The 23,248-nt window shown below is 33.9% G+C and overlaps 1 protein-coding gene across 5 annotated transcripts in view; it reads left to right on the top strand.

Moving 5' to 3' along the window:
- The window catches only part of LOC137238899 (uncharacterized), a 183,919-nt gene extending 162,692 nt beyond the window's left edge, over positions 1-21,227 (top strand). For all 5 annotated transcript variants that reach the window (XM_067763924.1, XM_067763928.1, XM_067763927.1 and 2 more), the window contains exons 2-5: positions 16,189-16,531; positions 16,746-16,922; positions 17,119-17,233; positions 20,844-21,227. In XM_067763924.1, the coding sequence (XP_067620025.1) occupies positions 16,429-16,531; positions 16,746-16,922; positions 17,119-17,233; positions 20,844-21,003 (555 nt within the window). In that variant the 5' untranslated portion in view covers positions 16,189-16,428 and the 3' untranslated portion in view covers positions 21,004-21,227. The remainder of the gene's footprint in view (positions 1-16,188; positions 16,532-16,745; positions 16,923-17,118; positions 17,234-20,843) is intronic.
- Positions 21,228-23,248: the final 2,021 nt, after the last annotated feature.

Below are 23,248 nucleotides of genomic sequence, written 5' to 3'. Positions count from 1 at the left end.
TTACAAACAAGCTTTTATAAGCGGGTTCTTGCCTCGGCAGTGATTTGCAAACGTTCAAAGTATATTTCTGCCATAAAAAGCTTTTCAGTGAAAAGTAATAAGTTTCAGATGCTGTTCGGAGTCGGCATAAAGGAAGTAGGCCCGGTCCAGCCAATTTGTTGGAAAAATTAAAAGGAGCACGACACAAATTGGAAGAGAAGCTCGGCCTAAACTCTCTGCGGAGTTTATGCACCTTGCACTTATTTTTTTTTTTTTTATAAAGGTTTGCAAATAATTGTTATTTCTCAAAAATTTAAAAAGAAAAATCACACCACGTCCCAATCGTAATTTTTTTCGGGTCATTGGGGCCATTTGTGGATCATTTATGGATCACTTGGAAAATTTTAGCGACTTTTTATGGTAATATTGGTAACATTTCGGAATCATTAAGGAAGTGTCTTCGAATCATTTCGAAGCCTTTTCCAAATAATTTCGGAGTTTTTTTGGTACTACCTAGGAATCATTTTAGCAGCGCTCGGAAAAATTTATGAATGAATACGCAAACTTATCGGATTTATCATCGATAAAAACTGTTATCGATTTATTGTCGAAAATCTATCTTTTAACTATCGATATGTTGCCGAAAATTTATCGATTCTTATCAAAAAAAAAACGAAAAAGATATGGATTGGTAGTCGAAATTTTGTCGATTAAATAAATAAAAATAAATGTAAGACGCGATAACCTCCGAAGATAGAAGGCCGAGCTTCTCTTCCAATTTGCGTCGTGCTCCTCTTGGTTTTCCCTACAAATTGGCTGGACAGGACCCACATGTTTTATGCAGACTCCGAACGGCATCTGCAAGGCAGATAAGTTTTCATTGAGAGCTTTTCATGGCAGAAATACAATCGGAGCGCTTGCCAGACACCGCCGATAGGTATCGAAAAAAATATCAACTCGTTATCCAAAAGTTATCATTTTGTTATAAAAAAGTTGTCGGTTTACCGAAAATAATAGATTTGCTATCGAAAAATTATTGGATTGTTATTGAAAAGTTAACGTTTTGTTATTTGAGTCGATAAGAGGTCTGCAATGAACCCATAAATTTTTGATGAGAAATCGATGCTTTTCGATAATGAATCGATAACTCATCGGTAAAGTTTGTTATCGATAGAAAATTTATAGCACGCCGATAACGAGTGGATAAAAAACCGATAACTTGTCGATAAGAGTTATTCGCTTTCACGGACCAATCCCTTAACTTTGCATGCAGCGCGGTTGTACTCTGTGAGAAACTGAAAGCAGCAGCAACTGTACTTAACATTATTTAAATAGTGGTCATTAAATAATGGTTTAAATTGAAAATATCAGTTGCGGGTACTGTTATTTGCGATTCCTGGTAAATATTTCCACTCAAATCACCTGACCCCGACGATGTCGCTCCTGTGACATCCAAAACATACAAATCAAAACATACCAATTTTTTGGTTAAATTGTAACAAAGTGGCAAACCTGGTCTTAAAAATGTCATTACGCATACACATACACATTCACGTACACATACATGCAAATATACGTGTATACATGGAGGTCACTTTGATGGTACTCATTCTTTGCTGCAATATTTGTTTGTATGTAAATGCAGCTTATTTAAACTATTCAGGTGGTGTGTAGAAGATTGCATGTGCTACTTTTGACGCAAACCAAATTTTGTCAGTGCTGTGATAAAAAAAAGTAATAAAATAATTCGTTAACAACTATAAACAGATACATTTGATGAACTTGTATTTTTGTATATGTGTAATTTTTTGCTTTTTATAATAGATAAAATTGAATGATGGCATTAAAAAAATTATATTTAACACGTTTTTATACTCAGTTGAGCAGAGCTCACAGAGTATATTAACTTTGATTGGAAAACGGTTGGTTGTACAGGTATAAAGGAATCGAGATAGATATAGACTTCCATATATCAAAATCATCAGGATCGAAAAAAAATTTGATTGAGCCATGTCCGTCCGTCCGTCCGTTAACACGATAACTTGAGTAAATTTGGTATGTGGGTTCCTGAGCACACCTCTCAGATCGCGGTTTAAAATGAACAATATCGGACTATAACCACGCCCACTTTTTCGATATCGAAAATTTCGAAAAACCGAAAAAGTGCGATAATTCATTACCAAAGACGAATAAAGCGATGAAACTTGGTAGGTGAGTTGAACTTATGACGCAGAATAGAAAAAAAATAGAATTAAAAAAATAGCAAAATCGGAGAACGACCACACCCACTTTTAAAAAAAAATTGTTTTTAAAGGCAAATTTTAACAAAAAATTTAATATCTTTACAGTATATAAGTAAATTATGTCAAAATTCAACTCCAGTAATGATAAAGTGCAGCAAAATGCAAAAATAAAAGAAAATTTCAAAATGGGCGTGGCTCCGCCCTTTTTCATTATATTTGTCTAGGATACTTTTAATGCCATAAGTCGAACAAAAATTTACCAATGAACCTTGTGAAATTTGGTAGGGGCTTAGATTCTGGGACGATAACTTATTTCTGTGAAAAAGGGCGAAATCGGTTGAAGCCACGCCCAGTTTTTATACACAGTCGATCGTTTGTCCTTCCGCTCGGCCGTTAACACGATAACTTAAGCAAAAATCGATATATCTTTACTAAGCTCAGTTCACGAACTTACCTGAACTCACTTTGTATTGGGATAAAAAATGGCCGAAATCGGACTATGACCACGCCCACTTTTTCGATATCGAAAATTGCGAAAAACGTAAAAAATGCCATAATTCTATACCAAATACGAAAAAAGGGATGAAACATGTTATTTGGATTAGTTTATTGACGCAAAATATAACTTTAGAAAAAAACTTTGTAAAATAGGTGTGCCACCTACCAGTAGAATGAAATGAAAAAGTTCTGCAGGGAGAAATAAAAAACCCTTGAAATCTTGACAGGAATACTGTTCGTGGTATTATATCTATAAATAAATTAGCGGTATCCAACAGATGATGTTCTGGGTCACCCTGGTCCACATTTTGGTCGATATCTGGAAAACGCCTTCACATACACAACTACCACAACGCCCTTTTAAAATACTCATTAAAACCTTTCGTTTGATACCCATATCGTACAAACACATTCTGGAGTCACCCTGGTCCACCTTTATGCCGATATCTCGAAAAGGCGATCACCTATAGATCTAAGGCCCACTCCCTTTTAAAATACTCATTAATACTTTTCGTTTGATACCCATATTGCACAAACGCATTCTAGAGTCACCCTGGTCCACCTTTATGCCGATATCTCGAAAAGGCGACCACCTATACAACTACCACCACTCCCTTTTAAAACCCTCATTAATACCTTTAATTTGATACCCATATCGTACAAATACATTCTAGAGTCACCCCTGGTCCATCTTTATGGCGATATCTCGAAAAGGCGTTAACCTGTAGAACTAAACCCCACGCCCTTTTGAAATACTCATTAACACCTTTCTTTTGATGCCCATATTGTACAAACGCATTCTAGGGTCACCCCTGGTCCACCTTTATGGCGATATCTCGAAAAGGCGTTCACCTATAGAACTAAGGCCCACTCCCTTTTAAAATGCTCATTAACCCCTTTCATTTGATACCCATATCGTACAAACAAATTCTAGGGTCACCCCTGGTCCACCTTTATGGCGATATCTCGTATCGTCGTCCACCTATGGAACTAAGGATCACTTCCTTTTAAAATACCCATTAACACCTTTCGTTTGATAGCCAAATTCCTTATGGATGGCTACTCTCCAAAAACTCTGTGTACAGAGAGTCTGACCGCCGTGAAAACGAGGGCAGTGAAACATTGCTTGTTTTGCGCTTTCCAATTCGTAGATGTACCTTGAAGCCGCCGTGCCCGCTCAATATATGTGAAAGGTGGTAATTTAGTTCGCCGAGTTTTCGTTCGTACCATTCCACTCTATTCCGAGCTAGCACGAAGTTTCAGCGCCCTTTTCTCGATTCTTCCCACCGTTCTTGCCACCTAACTATTGTCCATGACCTTGCGCTTTTCTAAGCATCTTCAAATGGTCGGCTGATTCCAAATGCCATACAGATCGGCCATTTCACCTGAGAGTAGATCTACTGGGATTTTCCTGGATAAAACATGAATAGCGTCGTCATATTCTTTTAGGTGGACTATTTTAGATTTGTGCCATACTGGTGCTGTATATAATTCTATCGAGCTGGTTACGTTGGGTAGCTTCGACTGAGCCCCCGCTGTTGGGCATTATTCGCGTTAGGGTTCCACTATCTCTAGAAACTTTCTCTCCCACCGCCCTGAAGTGCTCCTTAAAAGTTATTTTTGAGTCAATATTTACTACAAGATATTTCAAGAAAGGCTTTGAATTTATTTGATAATCTCCTATGGCTAGGACTAACTCATCCACAGTCCACTTTGAGCTCACCAAAACCATTTCTGCTTATTGCTAGCTATCTCCAGCCCCATTTTCGTCAGTCATTCCTTTATTCTTCCTTTATATTCTCGCACGGTGCGTGGTAGCACGGGGAATATATATGTATATATAAAAAATAAATTAAAAGGCAAATAGGATATTAATAATAATGACAATAATTAGTTTATTTGTATGCAAAGATGGTACAATATTTTACCTTTGATGTGTGATGTGATGTGACGTGGCAGCAGCAGCGACTTTCTTTCTCAGTGGTTGAAATAGAACAGAAAGCACGAAAATTATGTCGGGGGCGTGTATAATAGATATACATATTTAGGTTCTAACCTAAACACTTCCCACGGCGTCATTACATAATGCTTGGAGCATATCAAGTTTCTTGGCCACTAATGAGGTTTCTTGACCAGCTAGTTCAACCTTATCTTACTAAATGCAGCGTCATATCTCATGACTATTACATATAGCTTATGCCCGTAGGTTTTAGCCACCGCTTCTATAAAACTACACAAAATAAATAAAACAAAGTTTAAACTTCTTTTAATGTAGTGTATTCGAAAGTTCAGGTATTGCTGAAAACCATATAACGTACGACGAGCCGACCCGTGCGCATCTTGCGCAAACAATATAAAAGTCTCTTATCAAATATCAACAGAAATCAGCTGCTCTATTATCTTATGCCATCTAGCGTATAATAGGAACTGCCGTCAATCAACTAAAATTTACAGCTTGCGCTTCCATCTAGCGTACAATAGTAACTGCCGGTAATGCAGTGCAAATATTCACAATAGTGCCATAGTACAAATAGATTTCTATGTGTGCTCACAATCGTTTATTTTTAACAAATTATTTTAATAAAATATAGCTAAACAAAAGCACTACAACCGAAATTGCCCAAAGCCCGCTAATAGCCCGAATCTCCATCTTTAAAGTCAAAACTTTATTTATAGATTTGTATTCGAAATAAGAGCGCAAAAAGGATCCGTACATAAAAACAGCAATTAGAAAGAATTTATATGATATTTGTTGTAATATTATTTGTAATATAAATAAAAAGATTTTTTAATGAGCGCACTCTAGAGTAGGCTACATATAATTTGCAATGGATGAATCATATGTTGGTAAGATTGACTCCTACTACAGCTAATAACTGTTCTTGAGCTTTATTGATAAGAAAGGGAAATTGGAAGCGTTTAAAATGGAAAGGCACATCTGTCGATATCACTGGAATCCTTGGCATTAAGCATTGGTGTTTTCGAAATGTCCTGAAAAATTTAATAGCATCAATGGCAATCGAAAAAGTTTTGTGATAATAAACTTCTACGTGAATGCAGAGGACCCAAATTACGAAGCATAACTATTATGGATCCTTTTTTATGGATCAATCGATGAGGAGGAATTCGTGATGGCTCCAAAGACAGCTTGGTACCCTAGTCTCGTTCTCGGGTAGTCTTTCTTGGACTTTGGTATCAATGATATCAACATACTCATTTTTAGGTGCCAAAATTGCCCTTTCTCGAAGCCATTTATAGTTTTTATAATTGGATTCAATATTTGGAAATACACTAACTTCGTTGGATGTCATAAATTAGCAAACATTCGAAGGAAAAGAAATGAAACCTGGTTATAAATATATAGGAATTTTGCTATTATCGATTTCAGGAAGTTGTTTAGCAAACTCTTGTGCTGTTAAGTCTCCGCACAAATGCGCTCTCATATTTGTAAAAATATTTCATTTTTGTACGTAAGCACATATTCATTTCATTTGCGTGCGTTCCTTTCGCAATAACTGCAGCATTTGTTGGCAATCTCCAGCAAGAAAGGGGAAAGTACCACGCATGTGATGATAATTACACCTCAAGTCCTTAAGGGTTCGGTCTAAGGCCTCCAGCTACTGTTTATGAGCCATGGTGCTCTCATTCCACATGATCATCTTACATATCTTTAGAACCTCACTTTGGCTTGACTGTTTGCTTATATTGCATATCAGATGTTTGCAGAGACAGTGGAAATTTAAATGCGGAGTGAGCTGAACGTTCACCGCACAAAAGCGTATCTTTTTTGCTCTTACATCAGCTAAAATAAGAGAAATTTTTTTTTCGGGGCATCGAAAAATACCGATCCTAAAGATTACAAAGCCCAATGGATTACTAAACGTCCAAAAGGCATAACAGCCAAACCCAACTCTGCATTTAAACTTTAATTGTTAAAATAATCACAGTTTGTACGGCAGTCATAGTTCTAAAAACCCCCATTTGTAAGGAAGGTGTCACATCTAATTTTCCTCAATTCCACATTTTACTGGTTCATTATTCTACCATTATTATCAAGAGATACGCTATATGAAATAGTCCACTTGTGTCGGACGTGCCACGCCCCCCTCTACCCCATCCCATATTTTTTTAAATCAGTGTTCTAGCATGAATACCCCTAGAATGGATGGTCTCTACTGGATGTTACAAATTTGGTTGGCATTGGTCGATCCGTTTAGGACTCAAAGCTACATACATAGATACATACATAATTTGAATTTTATATATATAGAAGCTTAATCGGTTGAAATTATAATCAAGTTGCACAAAAGTTTGTTTAAGAATGTGTTTGCTCGGGCGCCAATTAAAAAATTGTGTTGCCACGACATTCAATTTTCAAATTGACTTATTATTCAAATCATCAAGACTTTGTTTTTGTTTAAAAAAATATCCTCTTTCTTGTTATTATTATCTTTTTATGTACTGCTTCATTTAAGAAAAAAATTCCAGAATACAAATTGATACATCGTATGGCGACTTTTGTTAGAAAAGTCCCTCCTTCTTACTTTCCATCATCGTACCTCCCTTTTTACCTTGACTAATATTGATTTTCTAATAACAACTTTAAAGTGAACTCACAAGGAAAACGAAAAAATGTAATGGCAGTTAAGATCCTGCAAAATCTCAATCGGATTCTAGTTAAAAGCATACTGCATTAAAAATTCAATTTTAATTCCTGCTCGGTTTCCTCACCGTTTGTAAAGCAAACAAAACTTTCAAACCTTCAAGCACGTTTAAATGAAATCCAACTATTATTTAAGGCACATTCATACAAAAATGGAAAGCATTGCAAAAAAAAAGGAAAAGGTTCAACTCACATAATTTTGTCCGTACATTCATACTCGTGTATATGTTAGCAAACATTAAAATGGGTGGCGATAAGCTAAAGCTTTTTTATGTGGCGCTGGCACACAAGCAACAAGTCATCAAGCAACGAAAAATTCATTGGACACAAGAATGTGCTATAAAATCGTAATGAAATTAAAAGGAAAAATATTAAAATGAAAAGGAAATGAAAACACGCAATCGGCTCGAGTAAAAATAAAAATAATTGAGCTGCTCCTTAATAGCGAGCTATGAGCTTTTACTACATTTTGTTTGCCTCACAACAGGAAATCCATTGATGTGTTGCGGTTCGGGTTATAACTTTTCAAGAGTTTTTAGTGACAATTTTATTGATAATTAAGTTTGAGTATCTCCATAAATTTACATGGGTAAACATAAGAAAAGTTGCAGATTTTTTTTCTTCTATATTTAAAGAAGAAACTTCTATGAATTTAGTAACTAAAAGAAAGAAAAACTTTGCCAAGTTCTTTCAGCTGATGAGCTAGCAAGGGAGGGCACCAGCTTGCAATTAATTACCTCCGTTGGCTAGTAGAATCCTCCTTTTGATACTTGCAAATACTGGCTGCGATCCCAGTTCACGGAACAAGCTAATATGAGGTGGGCCATAGAACCAACATGTCGGATGTCCAGGCATATCTGCCCCAAGTTGGACGAAAAGGGATCACAATCTTTTATATTTATAAATCGCCTCACTATTAGCCCATTAGTGGGTCTTCTAACAGATCACTGTGTTATAGGCGTCCATGGTGCTCATATGGACCTGAAAACAAATGACTTCTGCCACAGCTGAAGGGATAAGGAGGAAATACAAAGTGTAGAGTATTGTATATGCTATTGTCCCACCCTGTTGACGAAGACCGGTTACAGAATCTGAAAAATATATACGAAATTCTGCGCTAAATAAGGAAAACGCGCTGGTTTAGCTTCATGAGTGTATGAACCATTTACTATAGTGAGTAAAAGAGGGCTCTCTCGTGGTATTAAAATGAGCCACAATGGCCTTAATTAATAGTCTTTCGTTTCCAGCTAGGGTAGCCATAGAATGTCCTTCATAATATTCGTCAAATGTGGGATATGTTTTTGTTCCTGCTATAAAAATATCGCATAAATGCTATACATCCCCGGTGATTTGAATATATATAAAAGCTCCTGTCGTCCCTGTGACTGCGGTTAAAGAGGAAAATGTGCTGGGGGGCAAGGCCTTTCCTCGTGTTTTCGCAGAAGTTTAAACATTTTTTTTTAAATTTACGTTATTCGGAACCTTAACGAGGGAGCGAATTATGAATATACATAAGCGCCGTATGGCCATCATATAACTAATTTAATTTGTAAATATCACACCGATACACATTCATGCACATACATGAGCCTCTAGTATGCGTGAATGCATTTTCCTTTGCTCTTACTCACTTTAAAATTTCCACCGGATTTTCTCATTTATTACATTCTTTCCATTCTCCTTTCATAGAGAAAAACGTTTTAACTAATGAGTCTTTCGGTTTTTTATTGTGTCATTTCAACTGCAAGCATATCAACCATCCTAGCTTTATCTCTTATAGATGGATGATTTATGTAGTAGTACTGAAACGCACACATATACATATATATACATATGTACTGCGTACAGCTGTTGCTTGTGCTTACGCATGACCTTATGCCTGTCTGCCTTGCGGTACAATGTGTTCATAAGCGTGTTAATTAAAACGAGTGATTATTAATTAAATTTAAAGCTAAGTTCTTTTTAGATAATTACAAATAAAGCTTATTTAGTAGATGGAAGTAATTATGAAGGTATGTATGTATGTGTAAATTGGTTTGGCCTCACCGAGTTGTCATTTTACAAACTGACACCTGCTTCTTGTCATAAATGTAACCAAAACTGTCGTGTCATCAGACACTCCTTCATTCTTACACCCGATTTCCTTTAAAAAGCGCAGACATTGAAGCAAACAAAAATTCGACAAATTATAACGCCAGTGATAATGGGGACAACATATAACCGAAATACACACACCCCAGCGTTATTTATTTTCGATTTTATAGCATCCGCCATAAGGGAAGTTTGTTTTAAAAGCGTACAGACTTTACTATTTTCCTTCTTACTGATGAACCAAATAACAGTGTTTAAAATAAAAATATTGTAACGAGTTTTTGGTGAAATTCCTGATTCTGAACTTTCGAATAAAAAACTCAAATGTTCAGAATAGCAATATGTCTTTTATTTCCAGTTCTACTGTTGTAGCTGTACTTCTCAATTACAATACTCGCCTACTTCATTAAAAGCGTGTTAAAATCAAACTGATTGATTGTTTCTTAGCTTGCGCCGCTTTTATACTCTCTGTTGTCGTTCGCATATTTGTCCAAATGTCTTTCAGCGAACAGCTACTTATTTATTTCTACTGTATGTATGTGTCTGATATTCACGCTTTATCTTCTAGTTGTATGCGTGTGTTTATGTGAGCACAAATTCTGCTCTTATCTGCTGCATACATGTATTCCCTTTGCTGTTACCTTCGCTGTTTACACGTATGTGTGGCTGCTTGCTTTGATGTTTATATGTATATATGTATGGCTGCTTGCTTTCATTGTTGTTGTGCATTTATTTAGTAGCAGCATAATGATGGACAGATATCCTAATATTCCTCACAATATCGTCATTTGATTTAATTTTTAAAGCTGCTTTAATGAATTTCCATTTGCCAGTTTTGAAGATTAGAATTGACACTTACGGTTTATCTCGAACGCGGGCAATTTTCATATAGCATTTTCAAGTCAAATGAAACTTTTTCATATAAAATGAAACTATTCTTAAATCAAATTAAACATTTTTTTATTAAATGAAACTTTTCGCAAATCAAACCCTTCTCAAATCTTCGAGTAAAATAAAGCTTTTTCAAAACAAATGAAACTTGAAAAAGCTGAATATTCGATCTTTTCGAATGAAGGTTAAATCGTGAAAAGAACGATGAAAAAACTAAGTAGGTTGGCACACAAATACTGCTATAGGCTAAATCCGGAGAAGGCCATAGTGAAGACGAAGATTTTATTATTATTTTTGTTTTTTAAAAATGCCTGCATAAAAAATTATGTACAGTAGCGAACAGAAAAACACTAATGGCAATTTTATGGAATTTCGTCATTTTAGCTCTTATAACTTTTAATTTCGATATTTTAGAAAAAAACTCCTGTGCACTTTGTAACTGAAACTGTTCAAGCCAATCTCATAAACATATTCGAAAATATTCGAATATTATTAGAACATATTGAATTTTCTAAATTTTTTTGAATATGCAGTTTTATAGCCAAATCAACTTATGTACAACAAAGTTATAATTTTCTTGAAGTTCGCATTGAATTTTGAATATTTTTTTCCAATGCGTTTTTGAGATTTTCCTCCATAATAAGTGTGAAACATCTGTTTTTATATGGAGGAAAATCTGAAACAGCCTACGGAAAAAAATTCTCAAAAATCAGTGAAAATTTTGGCAGATCTCTAACTTGTAATACGTGAGACTATAATTGGTTGGGCTACAAAACTGCACCCAGAGAAGTTCATAGAAATACAAATAAAAAGTTCGAAGTTTTCGTACAATTTTCCCGAATTTTCGAACTTCCTCTAAAACATTACTAAAATGTTTCTTAAAATATTGAAAGTAAAAAAGAATTATTCAGTGACGAAATTTCAAAAAAATATGTGACTAATAACACAGGTTTACAGCCGAAATGCACCAGGGACGCAATTATGAAATTCATATGTAAAATCAACCCCTGATTCTGAAAATCAACGTTATTTTTAATTCTATGGTAACGTTTTTGAGATATTTACGAATTACCGTTACTTCAAAAAAATAAAGAATTGGGTCCACTTAATCATATATATCTCAAGAACGAATTGAGCAATTCCAAAACTGGTACATACTAATATTCGCTAACTCACTGATATACGAATACTAACATATATGTACCAGTAGGGTACTTAGGTATTAAATGGGAATATTTACATGAATGCTTATAACTTTTTTATTAGTCCATCGCTTTTGTTGATTGAAAGCTTATTTTTTTGTAATAAAACAGAGCTTAGAGAGAAAACAAAAAAAATCTGCAAAAAATAAAAAGTTTCGAGATGCTTCCTCGAAAAATACAAATTTTTTTATATTTTTACAAAAAAAAAATTTTAAAAATCCGTAATTATTGTTCGTTATCTTTGAATCTGCAGGGCCCTGAAAAAAGTGTTGTATGCGCAGTATGTATAGCAAATTTTAATACCTTTTAAAAACTTTAAACCATTTTGGAATTGCTCAATTAGTTCTTGAGATATATATGATTAAGTGGACCCAATTTTTTTTTTTTTTTTAAATAACGGTAATTCGTAAATATTTCAAAAACGTTACCATAGAATTAAAAATAACCTTGATTTTCGGAATCAGGAGTTGATTTTACATATGAATTTCATAATGGCGTCTCTGGTGCAGAAAAAAAAGTTGGAATTTGTGATCCAGTGTAATTATTTGTTCGCTGCTTTATGTACTTACAAACTAAATATTTCAATTTAAAACAACTTGAGCAAAAAGAGCTACAGCGGTATTATAATTAATGCCTACTAATTTTATGGCGCATGGCGGACATAATAACGTGACAGGCAATCTCATTAATCTAGCAACCGTCGATTCATTTTATCACAAAAAATCACAGCTACGAAAAATCCGCTGATAAATGTAGCACAAACTTTTATGCGCTTATTTTTTACTTCACTTCTGCTTTTTGCTGAGTTCACGATTTATTATTATAGCAGCAGGATGATAAAGAACTTTAAAGCTTTTCAATATTTCATGCTTTGTTTATAAAAAGTAATTGCTTTCGATTCAAGCATTTAATCTGAAAAATTTTATCTGCAATTAAAATGGACATATTTATATTTATAAGTATGTATGTAAGTAAAATGCATGAGCTGCTTTTAGAGTACTTATATAATAGACAAAATAAACGACTGTCAGTCTGTTTAAATTAACATAATAAATATACATATGTCGATGATGGAAAGAGATTGAATTTAAATTCAAATATTTTGCATTGCTAATCTGGAGTCACTCAAGTTTGATAGAATATATTTTATGCTTACCAGAGCTATTCCATCCATTACTACTAGGCAGCCACCGTGACGTGGTGGTAGCGTGCTCCGCCTACCACACTGAAGATTCTGAGTGAGTGAATGAAAACAAAATTTTTCGGAGATAGTACTGAAATGATCCAGATACAGTATGAAAGCAGTACCGAAAGAATTGAAAAATTTTGACTTATACAGTGCCGAAATGATTCTTAAAGCAATCCAAGTCCTCTCGAAATAACATCAAATTTCTATCAAACAGGAGCACGTTTGGTGCTCGTGTCCTGGACTCGCGTGATTATGGTTCTGGCCTTTAAGAGCGACAATTTGGTCGGATCTACAAATAGCTTAAATGTTTGGTCCTTGAAAGTTTTAATATTTGGCAAAAGGAGATAGTTATTATATAAAATTTGTGCTGGTACATAATTGGACTAAGCAACATACAAGGCAACACTATCTACACATTAAATCTATGTTATGTGTTTATTAACTGGCCAGTTTAACCTAACCGAACTTTCAAAGCGACACAAAATAATTTCGAAATACTCTTGAAATGGTCTAAGACAAATCTGATCTCGAACACAAACAATAATTAATATCGAAATAATCAATAAATCAATCTCGAAACGCTTCCGTAATAGTCTCGATATAATCCAAACACAGCAGATAGTCTCAAAACTAACTGAAATCGACTTGAATCGATCTCGAAAGCAACCCCGAAGTGTTCATTAAATGGTTCCGAAATGATGCGGAAGTAGTTACGTCGGGGTCTTTCATTGCACAAAAATTCTCTCAAAATGAATCGGAAGCTATACGGAAATAGTCTCGATATGATCCAAACACAGCCCAAAGTGATTCGAAGTTATTCCGACTGTAATGAAAAACTTGAAAAGATCCCAAAATATTCTGGATTGCTAAAATTTTCAAGAAGATTAATAAAATGTTTTGAAAAAAGTCTCAAATTCAACCCAAGATAATTTCTGAAATAGGCGCGTATTGATTTCGAAAGCAATCCCGAAATGTTCCTTAAATTCTTCCGAAATGATACGGAAAAGATTCCAACTAAGTCTTAAACCATCCAAAAACTATCCCGAAACAAATCGAAATCTGTCCCGATACAGGTTCGAAATTAACCGAAGAGAGCCCAAATTTCGAAGTTATCCCGAACTAGTCTTTAAAAGATTTTGTCTGGAAACAATCTACAAATTATTCAAAATTGCTTACGAAATCTTCCGAAGATAGTCCCCACTTTATCCTGAGATAATCTCAAAACTAATTGAAATAGATGCGGATCGATGTTCCTGAGATAGTCCCGAAATTATCCGGAAATAGTTTCGAGTCTAAAATTATACGAAAAAACGCCTAAAATGAACATGAAAATAACTCCGAAATTATCCGGAAATAGCTTCAAAATGCTTCTGAAATTATTGCAAAATATCATACACGATATGATGCGGTTATATGTAGTCAAGAAATTATTCCGAAACATTTCCGAAGCAATACCGAAATTATTTCGTAATATTCTCCAGAGAGAATCTTGTATTTATCATTATATAACAACGAAATGACCCCGAATTAATAAGGCTATCAAAATTATTACCGAAGAGTGCCTGCAGATAGTCCCGAATTGCTTTTCTTTTGACTTGAACCCGGGACCTTCGGTGTGGCAAGCGGAGTATGCTACTACCATACCACGGCGGCTGCTATCATTAAGTTACTTCGTGCTGTTTTCTTTCTACACTTTCCATTTTCATTTCAAGCATTTTTCGCATTCCTACAAACAAACAACTTCACAATTCTTTTGTTAATTTTATTTGCCAAAAATTGTCTACTACATTAAACTTAATAAGCGCACGTTCTGTGAATAAAAAAATACTTTATAGCTTCTTGAGTACCAGCATATGGATTTTGTTATTTTATCTGTGCAGATGCATTCTTGAGTATGAGTCCTTATAAGGCATTGAATTATTTAGATAATTGGCCACGAAGATGCTGGATTTAAACACTATGCAAATTTTTTAAGTTAATTTTGTTGCTACCGATGCTCTTAAAGAATGAATTAAAAAAAAAAAAAAAATTTATTATTAGTTCTTTTTTTGTGAATGGAAATATCGCAACAGAGAATATATATAAGATAATGGTACATTTTAGCTGATTTGCAACTTTCTTATGTGAACAGGTGCCAGACAGTAAAGCAAAACTAAGTAATAAATAAATTAAAGCCTCATATCGTGAAGTTTGATGTGTATTCATATATGTACACCACTCGACTAGTATTGTCGTGAGATACGTGTATTTAAACGGAGAGTCATATGCGACTCAGACGCTTCTTATACTCCGCGCAGTATAAGTATTTAATGACGGATTTCGTTCAAAATTAATTAAAATATTTGAGTGGACTTGACTTGACTTGACTTGGCTTGACTTGACTTGACTTGATTTGACTTGACTTTACTCGACTTGACATGACTTGACTTGACTTGACGTGACTTGTTTTGTCTTGACTTGACTTATCTTGAATAGAATTGACTTCACTTCCTGATTCCCCTATACTGTGAGCAGAGATATTTGCACATGATATCGGTCTCCTCTCTATAGCTCAAAACCGGAGCAATGGTGAACTCGCCAAAGTCTTGTGGGCCGTGAGCCTCAGAGTCAACACTTTAGAGTGAATTATAGCTTCCTTAATACAAATATATTGAGTCAGGATCAAGTGAAGTACATCCCACAACTAATCACTAAATAAAAATATGCTATTTATATGTGAAATGGAATAAACACACGGACACGGGTTGAAGTGCTAGAAGACAGCATCTTTTCGTATCAAGAGAGTATAGAGTGAAAGAGCAAGATGCCTTAGCTTATTAGTACGGATGACAACATCCACAACAACGAGGCGACCAGCAGTGGCAGTTAAGCGACGGAGCGCGTACCAGTAGCTGTGTTAGAGAAATGAAATTGTCGATGATGACGGAGGGGTTATGGAGAACGGTTTAAGCAGTGGCTGCTCTTTCGGGGATGGTCATTGGCGGTAGATGTGTTCTTTAGCGGAGTGGTTATTTACATGTAGAAATTGAGGCTAAAGGTTAGTCCTGGTTAGAGTGTCAGCGATCCCTAGAAATATTCGAGGTAGGAAGATTTATACGTCCTGATTTTTGATAGGATTTTTCAGTTTGGTCGTTTAGCAAACTTCTGGAAACGCTATGACCTCATTCAGTTTATGTGAGGTCCTCACGGTTCGAGCAGTTCAAACTAGCCTAACCCTATTTAAACACATTTTAACTTAACCAATCCATTCGAGATGAAAATATTTTATGTAACATCTTTTACCGTGCTCATACCTTTGAAGGGGTTGGGCGGAAACTATAAGCCATTTGATGTGGCTAATTTATTTGCCGAAAAAAAAAACAATTTACTTAATTTCAAAATAAAAAAATTAGCAAAAATGCTGACTCAAATATGCATTCTTCGATTTTACAGTTCATCAACAGCAGTGTACACCATCAACAACGTTCTTAAATTGGCCAAAGAGTACTCTAAATAACAACAAAAACAACAAGGACAATGAAAAACAAATTGAAAGCAGCTTTAAGCCAGATTGAATTGCATTTAGTAGTGTACTCATACTCATAGAAAGACCTAAGTAAGCAAAAAAAAAAAAAAAGTGCTGACAACCGAAAAGCAGAGCGGGGTGCTTCCGCACCTGATGAACAACAAAACATGCCGCCTTTAAGCGAAGTACTGCGACGAGTAAACTGGAATAAGCAAATCATATCATATGTCATCGTCGTCCTTCTGCTTTCAACACATAACATACAACTAGGTAAGAAGGAACGCCAAATACAACAACAAACTAGTGCCTAAGCCTTTAACTTTGCATGCTATATGGCTATCAGCGGCACAACTGGTTCTACTAAGTCCTAACAGCACTAATGGACCGTTGTTTGTTGCGCTTTTATATCTACCCGTTTTTATCGTCTAACGTTCTTTTTTGTGTTCTTTCAACCTCTCTTTCTCTTTTCTCCACTTATGCACAGTTAACTGTATTGATTGCTTCAAATGCGTCTCATTCAATGGAGCTAACAAAGCTTGCGACGATCCTTTTCACAACAACTTTTCAACAGCCATGATGGAATCACCGTGTATGGGTGGACGGAAGGGACGTGATGGCCTATTTCCGGCAACGGCCTGCATCAAAATTTCTGGGATTTATGGTAGGTCAGCTGAATTGTAAATATGTTTTGTTGTAACTTATGCAGATATGTAGATGATGTTAGATAGACGACTTAAGCATTTAGTTGATACAAGTTTGATATGTTTTACCTTTTTGTGGCTGCACTTACATATGCACTGAAACGTGCTGAATGAACTTTGTCCTTGCTCACTTGGTGACATGGGTTGCTTATGCAGATGACACTGGTGAATCGATAACAGTGCGAGGTTGTGCTTTGGATAGCGGTACACTTACAACGGACACGGAAATCATACGGATGTCACATTGTGGCAAATTCTACTATGATAATAGGTATGTATGCATGTGTGTTGGAAGCATTTGCTTAGTAGTTTAATATCATGTGGTGCACGGTGGGGTATTTTAAAGAAATTTGTACAAAAATTCAATATTTCGGGAACCGAAGCGCTTTGCACAAAAAATTGAAGAAAGGGCTTTTTGAAGTAGTAAAGCTATAAAAAATTACTTTTGACGGGTGAAATAAATTAAAATTATTATTTGGAGGGCGCATGTATAAAAAATGCTGATGTGGAGCTATAACGCAAAATTAATTCCAAGGAGCGAAAAAATTAACCCAATCTAAATAATAATAATTAATAAGTTTTAATAATTAATAAATAGAAGAGCAATAAGGCACAGAATAAAAAAAATTTTAAATTGAGTAAAAAAATGCTAAGGGTTCGCGAAACTTCACAGTTATTATAAAAAAGATTAAACAGTTTTAGTAATGTAACCCAAATTAAAAATAAAAAGTTCAAATTGGTAATGAAGTCAGGGACAGGGAAGGTTTTACTAACTATAAAAATTTCAAAAAAAAGTTAAATATTAAAAAAAGTCTAAAAATTGGTAATAAAGTAACAAGAAAAATTTATAAGGGATGGTGACAGCTCACCAAACATTATTAATAACATACAAAATATTTCTTAGGGTTAATATTAAAAAAAAAAAAACAAGTAAGGAAGGCTAAGTTCGGGTGTAATCGAACAATACATACTCAGCTGAGAGCTTTGGAGACAAAATAAGGGAAAATAACCATTTAGAAAAATGAACCTAGGGTAACCCTGGAATGTGTTTGTATGACATTGGTTTCAAATGGAAGGTATTAAAGAGTATTTTAAAAGGGAGTTCTATAGGTGGACGCCATTTCGGGATATCACCAAAAAGGTGGATCATGGATAACTCTAGAATGTGTTTGTACGATATGGGAATGAAATGAAAGGTGTTAATGAGCATTTTAAAAGGGAGTGAGCCTTAGTTCTATATGTGAACGCCTTTGCGAGATATCGCAATAGGGGTGGACAAGGGGTGACCCTAGAATGTGTTCGGACGATATGGGTATAAAATGAAAGGTGTTACTGCGTATTTAAAAGGCAGTGGACCTTAGTTCTATAGGTGGACACTTTTCGAGATAATGCCATAAAGGTGGACTAGGGGTGACTTTATAATGTGTTTGTACGATATGGGTACCAAATTAAAGGTATTAATGAGAGTTTTAATAGGGAGTAGCCCTTAGTTGTATATGTGAAGGCGTTTTCGAGATATCGACCGAAATGTGGATCAGGGTTACCCCGAACATCATCTGTCGGGTATCGCTAATTTATTTATATATGTAATACCACGAACAGTATTCCTGCCAAGATTCCAAGGGCTTTTGATTTCGCCCTGCAGAACTTTTTCATTTTCTTCTACTTGATATGGTAGGTGTCACACCCATTTTACAAAGTTTTTTCTAAAGTTACATTTTGTGTCAATAAACCAATCAGATTACCATGTTTCATCTCTTTTTTGATATATGGTCAGAATTATGTCATTTTTTTCATTTTTCGTAATTTTCGATATCGCAAAAGTGGGCGTGGTCATAGTCAGATTTCGGCCATATTTTATAGCAAGATAAAGTGAGTTCAGATAAGTGCGTGAACTAAGTTTAGTTAAGATATATCGATGTTTGCTTAAGTTATCGTGTTAACGGCCGAGCGGAAGGACAGACGGCCGACTGTGTATAAAAACTGGGCGTGGCTTCAACCGATTTGGCCCATTTTCGCAGAAAACAGTTATCGTCATAAAATCTATGTCCCTACCAAATTTCACAAGGATTAGTAAATTTTAGTTCGACTTATGGCCTTAAAAGTATTCTAGACGAATTTAATGAAAAAGGGCGGAGCCACGCCCATTTTGAAATTTTGTTTTATTTTTGTATTTGGTTGCAGCATATATTTACTGGAGTTGAATGTTGGCATAATTTACTTACATACTGTAAAGATTTTAAATTTTTTGTTAAAATTTGACTTTAAAAAAATCTTTTTTAAAAGTGGGCGTGGTCCTTCTCCGATTTTTTCTAATTTTTATTTAGCGCACATATAGTAATAGGAGCAACGTGCCTGCCAAATTTCATCATGATATCTTCAACGACTGCGAAATTACAGCTTGCGAAACTTTTAAATTACCTTCTTTTAAAAGTGGGCGGTGCCACGCCCATTGTGCAAAAATTTACTAATTTTTTGTTTTGCGTCATCACGTCAACGCACGTACCAAGTTTCATCGCTTTAGCCGTCTTTGGTAATGAATTATCGCACTTTTTCGGTTTTTCGAAATTATCGATATCGAAAAAGTGGGCGTGGTTGTAGTCCGTTCATTCGTTCATTTTAAATAGCGATCTGAGATGAGCGCCCAGGAACGTACATACCAAATTTCATCAAGATATCTCAAAATTTACTCAAGTTATCGTGTTTACAGAAGGACGGACGGACGGACGGACGGACATGGCTAAATGAATTTCTTTTTTCACCCAGATCATTTTGATATATAGAAGTCTATATCTATCTCGATTAGTTTATGCCGTTACGGATTACCGTTATGCGAAAAAAGTTAATATACTCTGTGAGCTCTGCTCAGCTGAGTATAATTATAAGAAACATACAATAAAATAGAATAAAATAAAATAAAAAATTAAATAATATAAATTTAAATTAAATTTAATTAAACAAAATTTAATTAAATTAAATGTAAACTAGATGAAATAAAATAAAATAAAATAATATAAAATAAAATGAAGTAAAATAAAATAAAATAAAATAAGATAAAATAAAATAAAATAAAATAAAATAAAATAAAGATAAAGTAAAATAAAATAAAATGCAATAAATAAAATAAAATAAACTTAAATAAAAATAAAAAGGTAACATAAAAAAAAAGTAAATTATAATATAATTATATAAAATAAGATAAAATAATATAGAATAAAATAAAAAAAAATAAAATAAAATAAAATAAAATAAAATAAAGTATAAAAACAACTTAATTAAATTCAATAAAAAAAAATAAGATAAATTTAAAAAATAAAATAAAATGAAATAAATTAAATTAAATAGAAAAACTTAAATAAAACAAAATAAAATTGAATTGAATTAAACTAAATAAAATAATATAATTTAATATAAAATATAATAAATTCAAATAAAATAAAATAAAATAAATTAAAATAGAAAATTTTGAGCAACCAAAAAATTTTAAATGTCAGATACCGTCAAAATTCGAAAATAATAAGCATACAAAAGTTATTATGGGCAAACATAACAAAAATCACAAAATGTAAGGAAAAATAAAGAATTTAGTTAAATTTTAACCCATGTAAAAAACATTTTTTTTTTTTTTTGAAACTAATAAAGAAATGCGTTCCTGTAGAAGTGGAGATAATCGTCATTAACTCTTTTGTTGCTATTTACATTTGAGCTAACAAATTTTGCAACGCATTCATACCCTATGGCCCACTGTACACTATGCAGTATTGTTGATGATAGTATCAGAAATGTTGATTGAGTTGCAAGCTATTAACCTATGCATTCTTACATGTTTACACTGTTTTACGTGTGTATGTATAACTTCTCCCCTCTATTCAATTTTACAGATACGTGCATGGCTGCCTACAAAGTTGTAACGATGCGGATGCATGCAACCATGCGGTGACCAACTATAAAAGGAGCACACAAACATTATGGCTACATTGCAGCTTAGCGTTATTGACATTCATTGCGTTACAAGAGCAGCTATTCGTTTTGATTAGGTAGCAGCAGCAGTGGGGTGGCGATTGAGTGCAGTAGCAGCAAAGGTGATTAAGTGAACGAGTTAAAGTTACGGATAAGCATTTTGATGCAGCGTAGCGATAGTGACAACTAAGCAGCGGGTGGTAAGCTAAGGAAGTAAGCAAACGTTTCGGAATATTGGCTTGCAACAAAGGCAAAAAAAAATATGAATTTACAAAATGGGCTTAAGCGATATTGTTCAACTATACAATACACGTATCTACTACAAACGTCAAAACAAATTATCTATGTAAATAAGTACTTATATACTACTATCATTAATTGTCGAATAACTGTAAGCATATTTTGGGAAACATAAGCACAGGCACATAACTAACGTAAATTTTCATCGAATCTTACTATTAGTCATATGAAGAGCTGAATCCTAATTAATACTTTATAAATAAGTGTTTTTTAACAATGCGGTATTTTAAGTGATAACAAATCTACACCTCTTCAACTGTTTTTAAGAAAAGAAGAAATGCTTTTCAGAAAATGGTAAATGTATTTCAGAAGTCAAATGAATTTCAGATGATCCATATGGAATTCAGAAAGCATAAAATCTTTTTAGTGAGAAAAATTGTTTCAGAAATTTAAGGACACCTATATTTTAGTTCAGAAAGCCTCAATTTCAAGTCAGAAAACTTCAAGTTTATTTAAGGAAATGCAAAATGTATTTCAAACCCAATCAGCATTTAGGTGATTCAATTTTGAATTTCCCTACATATCAATACAATTTTATTACTCTTTCTGACTAAACAATGAGCTATCATACAATTGAACAAAAGAAATAATCAAATATGAATACTTTTGATGATGAAAAACTAAAAAGCATTTTTCGATCACTTTTTGGAATCATTTTTGGAGTCCTTTATTGACTAAATTTTAATATTTTATAAAAACCAACAAAAAGAATAATCAAATATGCTTACCTATGATGATCAAAAACTGAATACAGTTTTTCAATCACATTTTGGAATCATATTTGAATCAAATGTGTTTACTTTAGGTGATCAAAAATTTATAACCATTTTTCATTCAGCTTTATGAATCTTTTATGAATATATTTGTTGACTGAATAATGAATTTTATACTTGTTGAAATTTTACTTTTCGCTAAAAATTTTATTTTTTTCAAATACACATATTTTTTCAATCATGAAGCTAAGAAAAAATATATAAAAATTTTATTATTTATGCAAAAGATATTCTGCAAGACAAAAATAATGTAATGCTGCTCGTGAACGAAGATTTCCCCAACCATTTCTCCCCTTCCGCTTCCCAGAAAACACATAATGATTGGACAATACATAGGTTGTGAGCTATTTGAACCCCAGGTAAGTGAAGCTATCTTGACATACCTGGATACGGCTTCAAAATCGCGTATCGTGTCCATAGTTTAGGATGCAGACGATAATGTTGATGTTGGATGTTTTAGTCACAGGTGTATATCGGTCAAGTTTGTTTGCGAGTTAGCTGTGGTTCGAATAGCTCACTTTCGCATGCTTTCTTCCCCTGATGAAAAATATTATTATGTATTTGAGTGAGATATGAAAAATAAATGCATTATAATGGCATTCAAAAATGAATCAAAAATCTCAACCAAAACGATTGAAATATATTCACGAATATGATCAGCAAATGACTGTGAAAAGCAGTCAAATATTACTCTAAAACTATTAAAGCTCAATTTTACAATGATATCAAATATGAATAAAAAGCGATTCGAAATAGGAATCAAGAATAATCACATTTATGGTACATTTTTCTCTCGACGATACGTTCATTTTCGAACAGAAAATGCTTTTAAATTTGAACGTTTTTAATCATCTTGGGGTATGATATTTAAATATTTGTTGATCAAAATTTTCAAAAAATGCTGGCTGGAAAGAATGTCAAAAGAATTTCAGAAAAAACATGTTGCAGAAGTATTTCAGACATCTTGGGGCAATTAAAAATTTTATTCAGAATAATTTTATTTCAGAAACATTTGAGTTCATCTCAGAGAAAAGCAAATTGATATGATATTACTCAAATGTATTCCAGAAAAACATAAATCTATTTCAGAGAAAGTTGAGCGTTGCCAAATGTATTTTAAAAAACACAAATATATTTCTAAATATTCAGACGTCATTCATAAAGCTTAAATGAGACCACTATAGAGCAAAAAAGTACTTCAAACAAAGTCAAATATTTCAGTTTTAATTCAAAACCCCTTAATTGTACTTCAA

The sequence above is a fragment of the Eurosta solidaginis genome, chromosome 1, assembly GCF_040869045.1.
Source record: "Eurosta solidaginis isolate ZX-2024a chromosome 1, ASM4086904v1, whole genome shotgun sequence".
Classification (NCBI taxonomy): domain Eukaryota; kingdom Metazoa; phylum Arthropoda; class Insecta; order Diptera; family Tephritidae; genus Eurosta; species Eurosta solidaginis.
The sequence above is the reverse complement of the archived record's forward strand: the minus strand, read 5'-3'. Positions and strand labels throughout refer to the sequence as shown.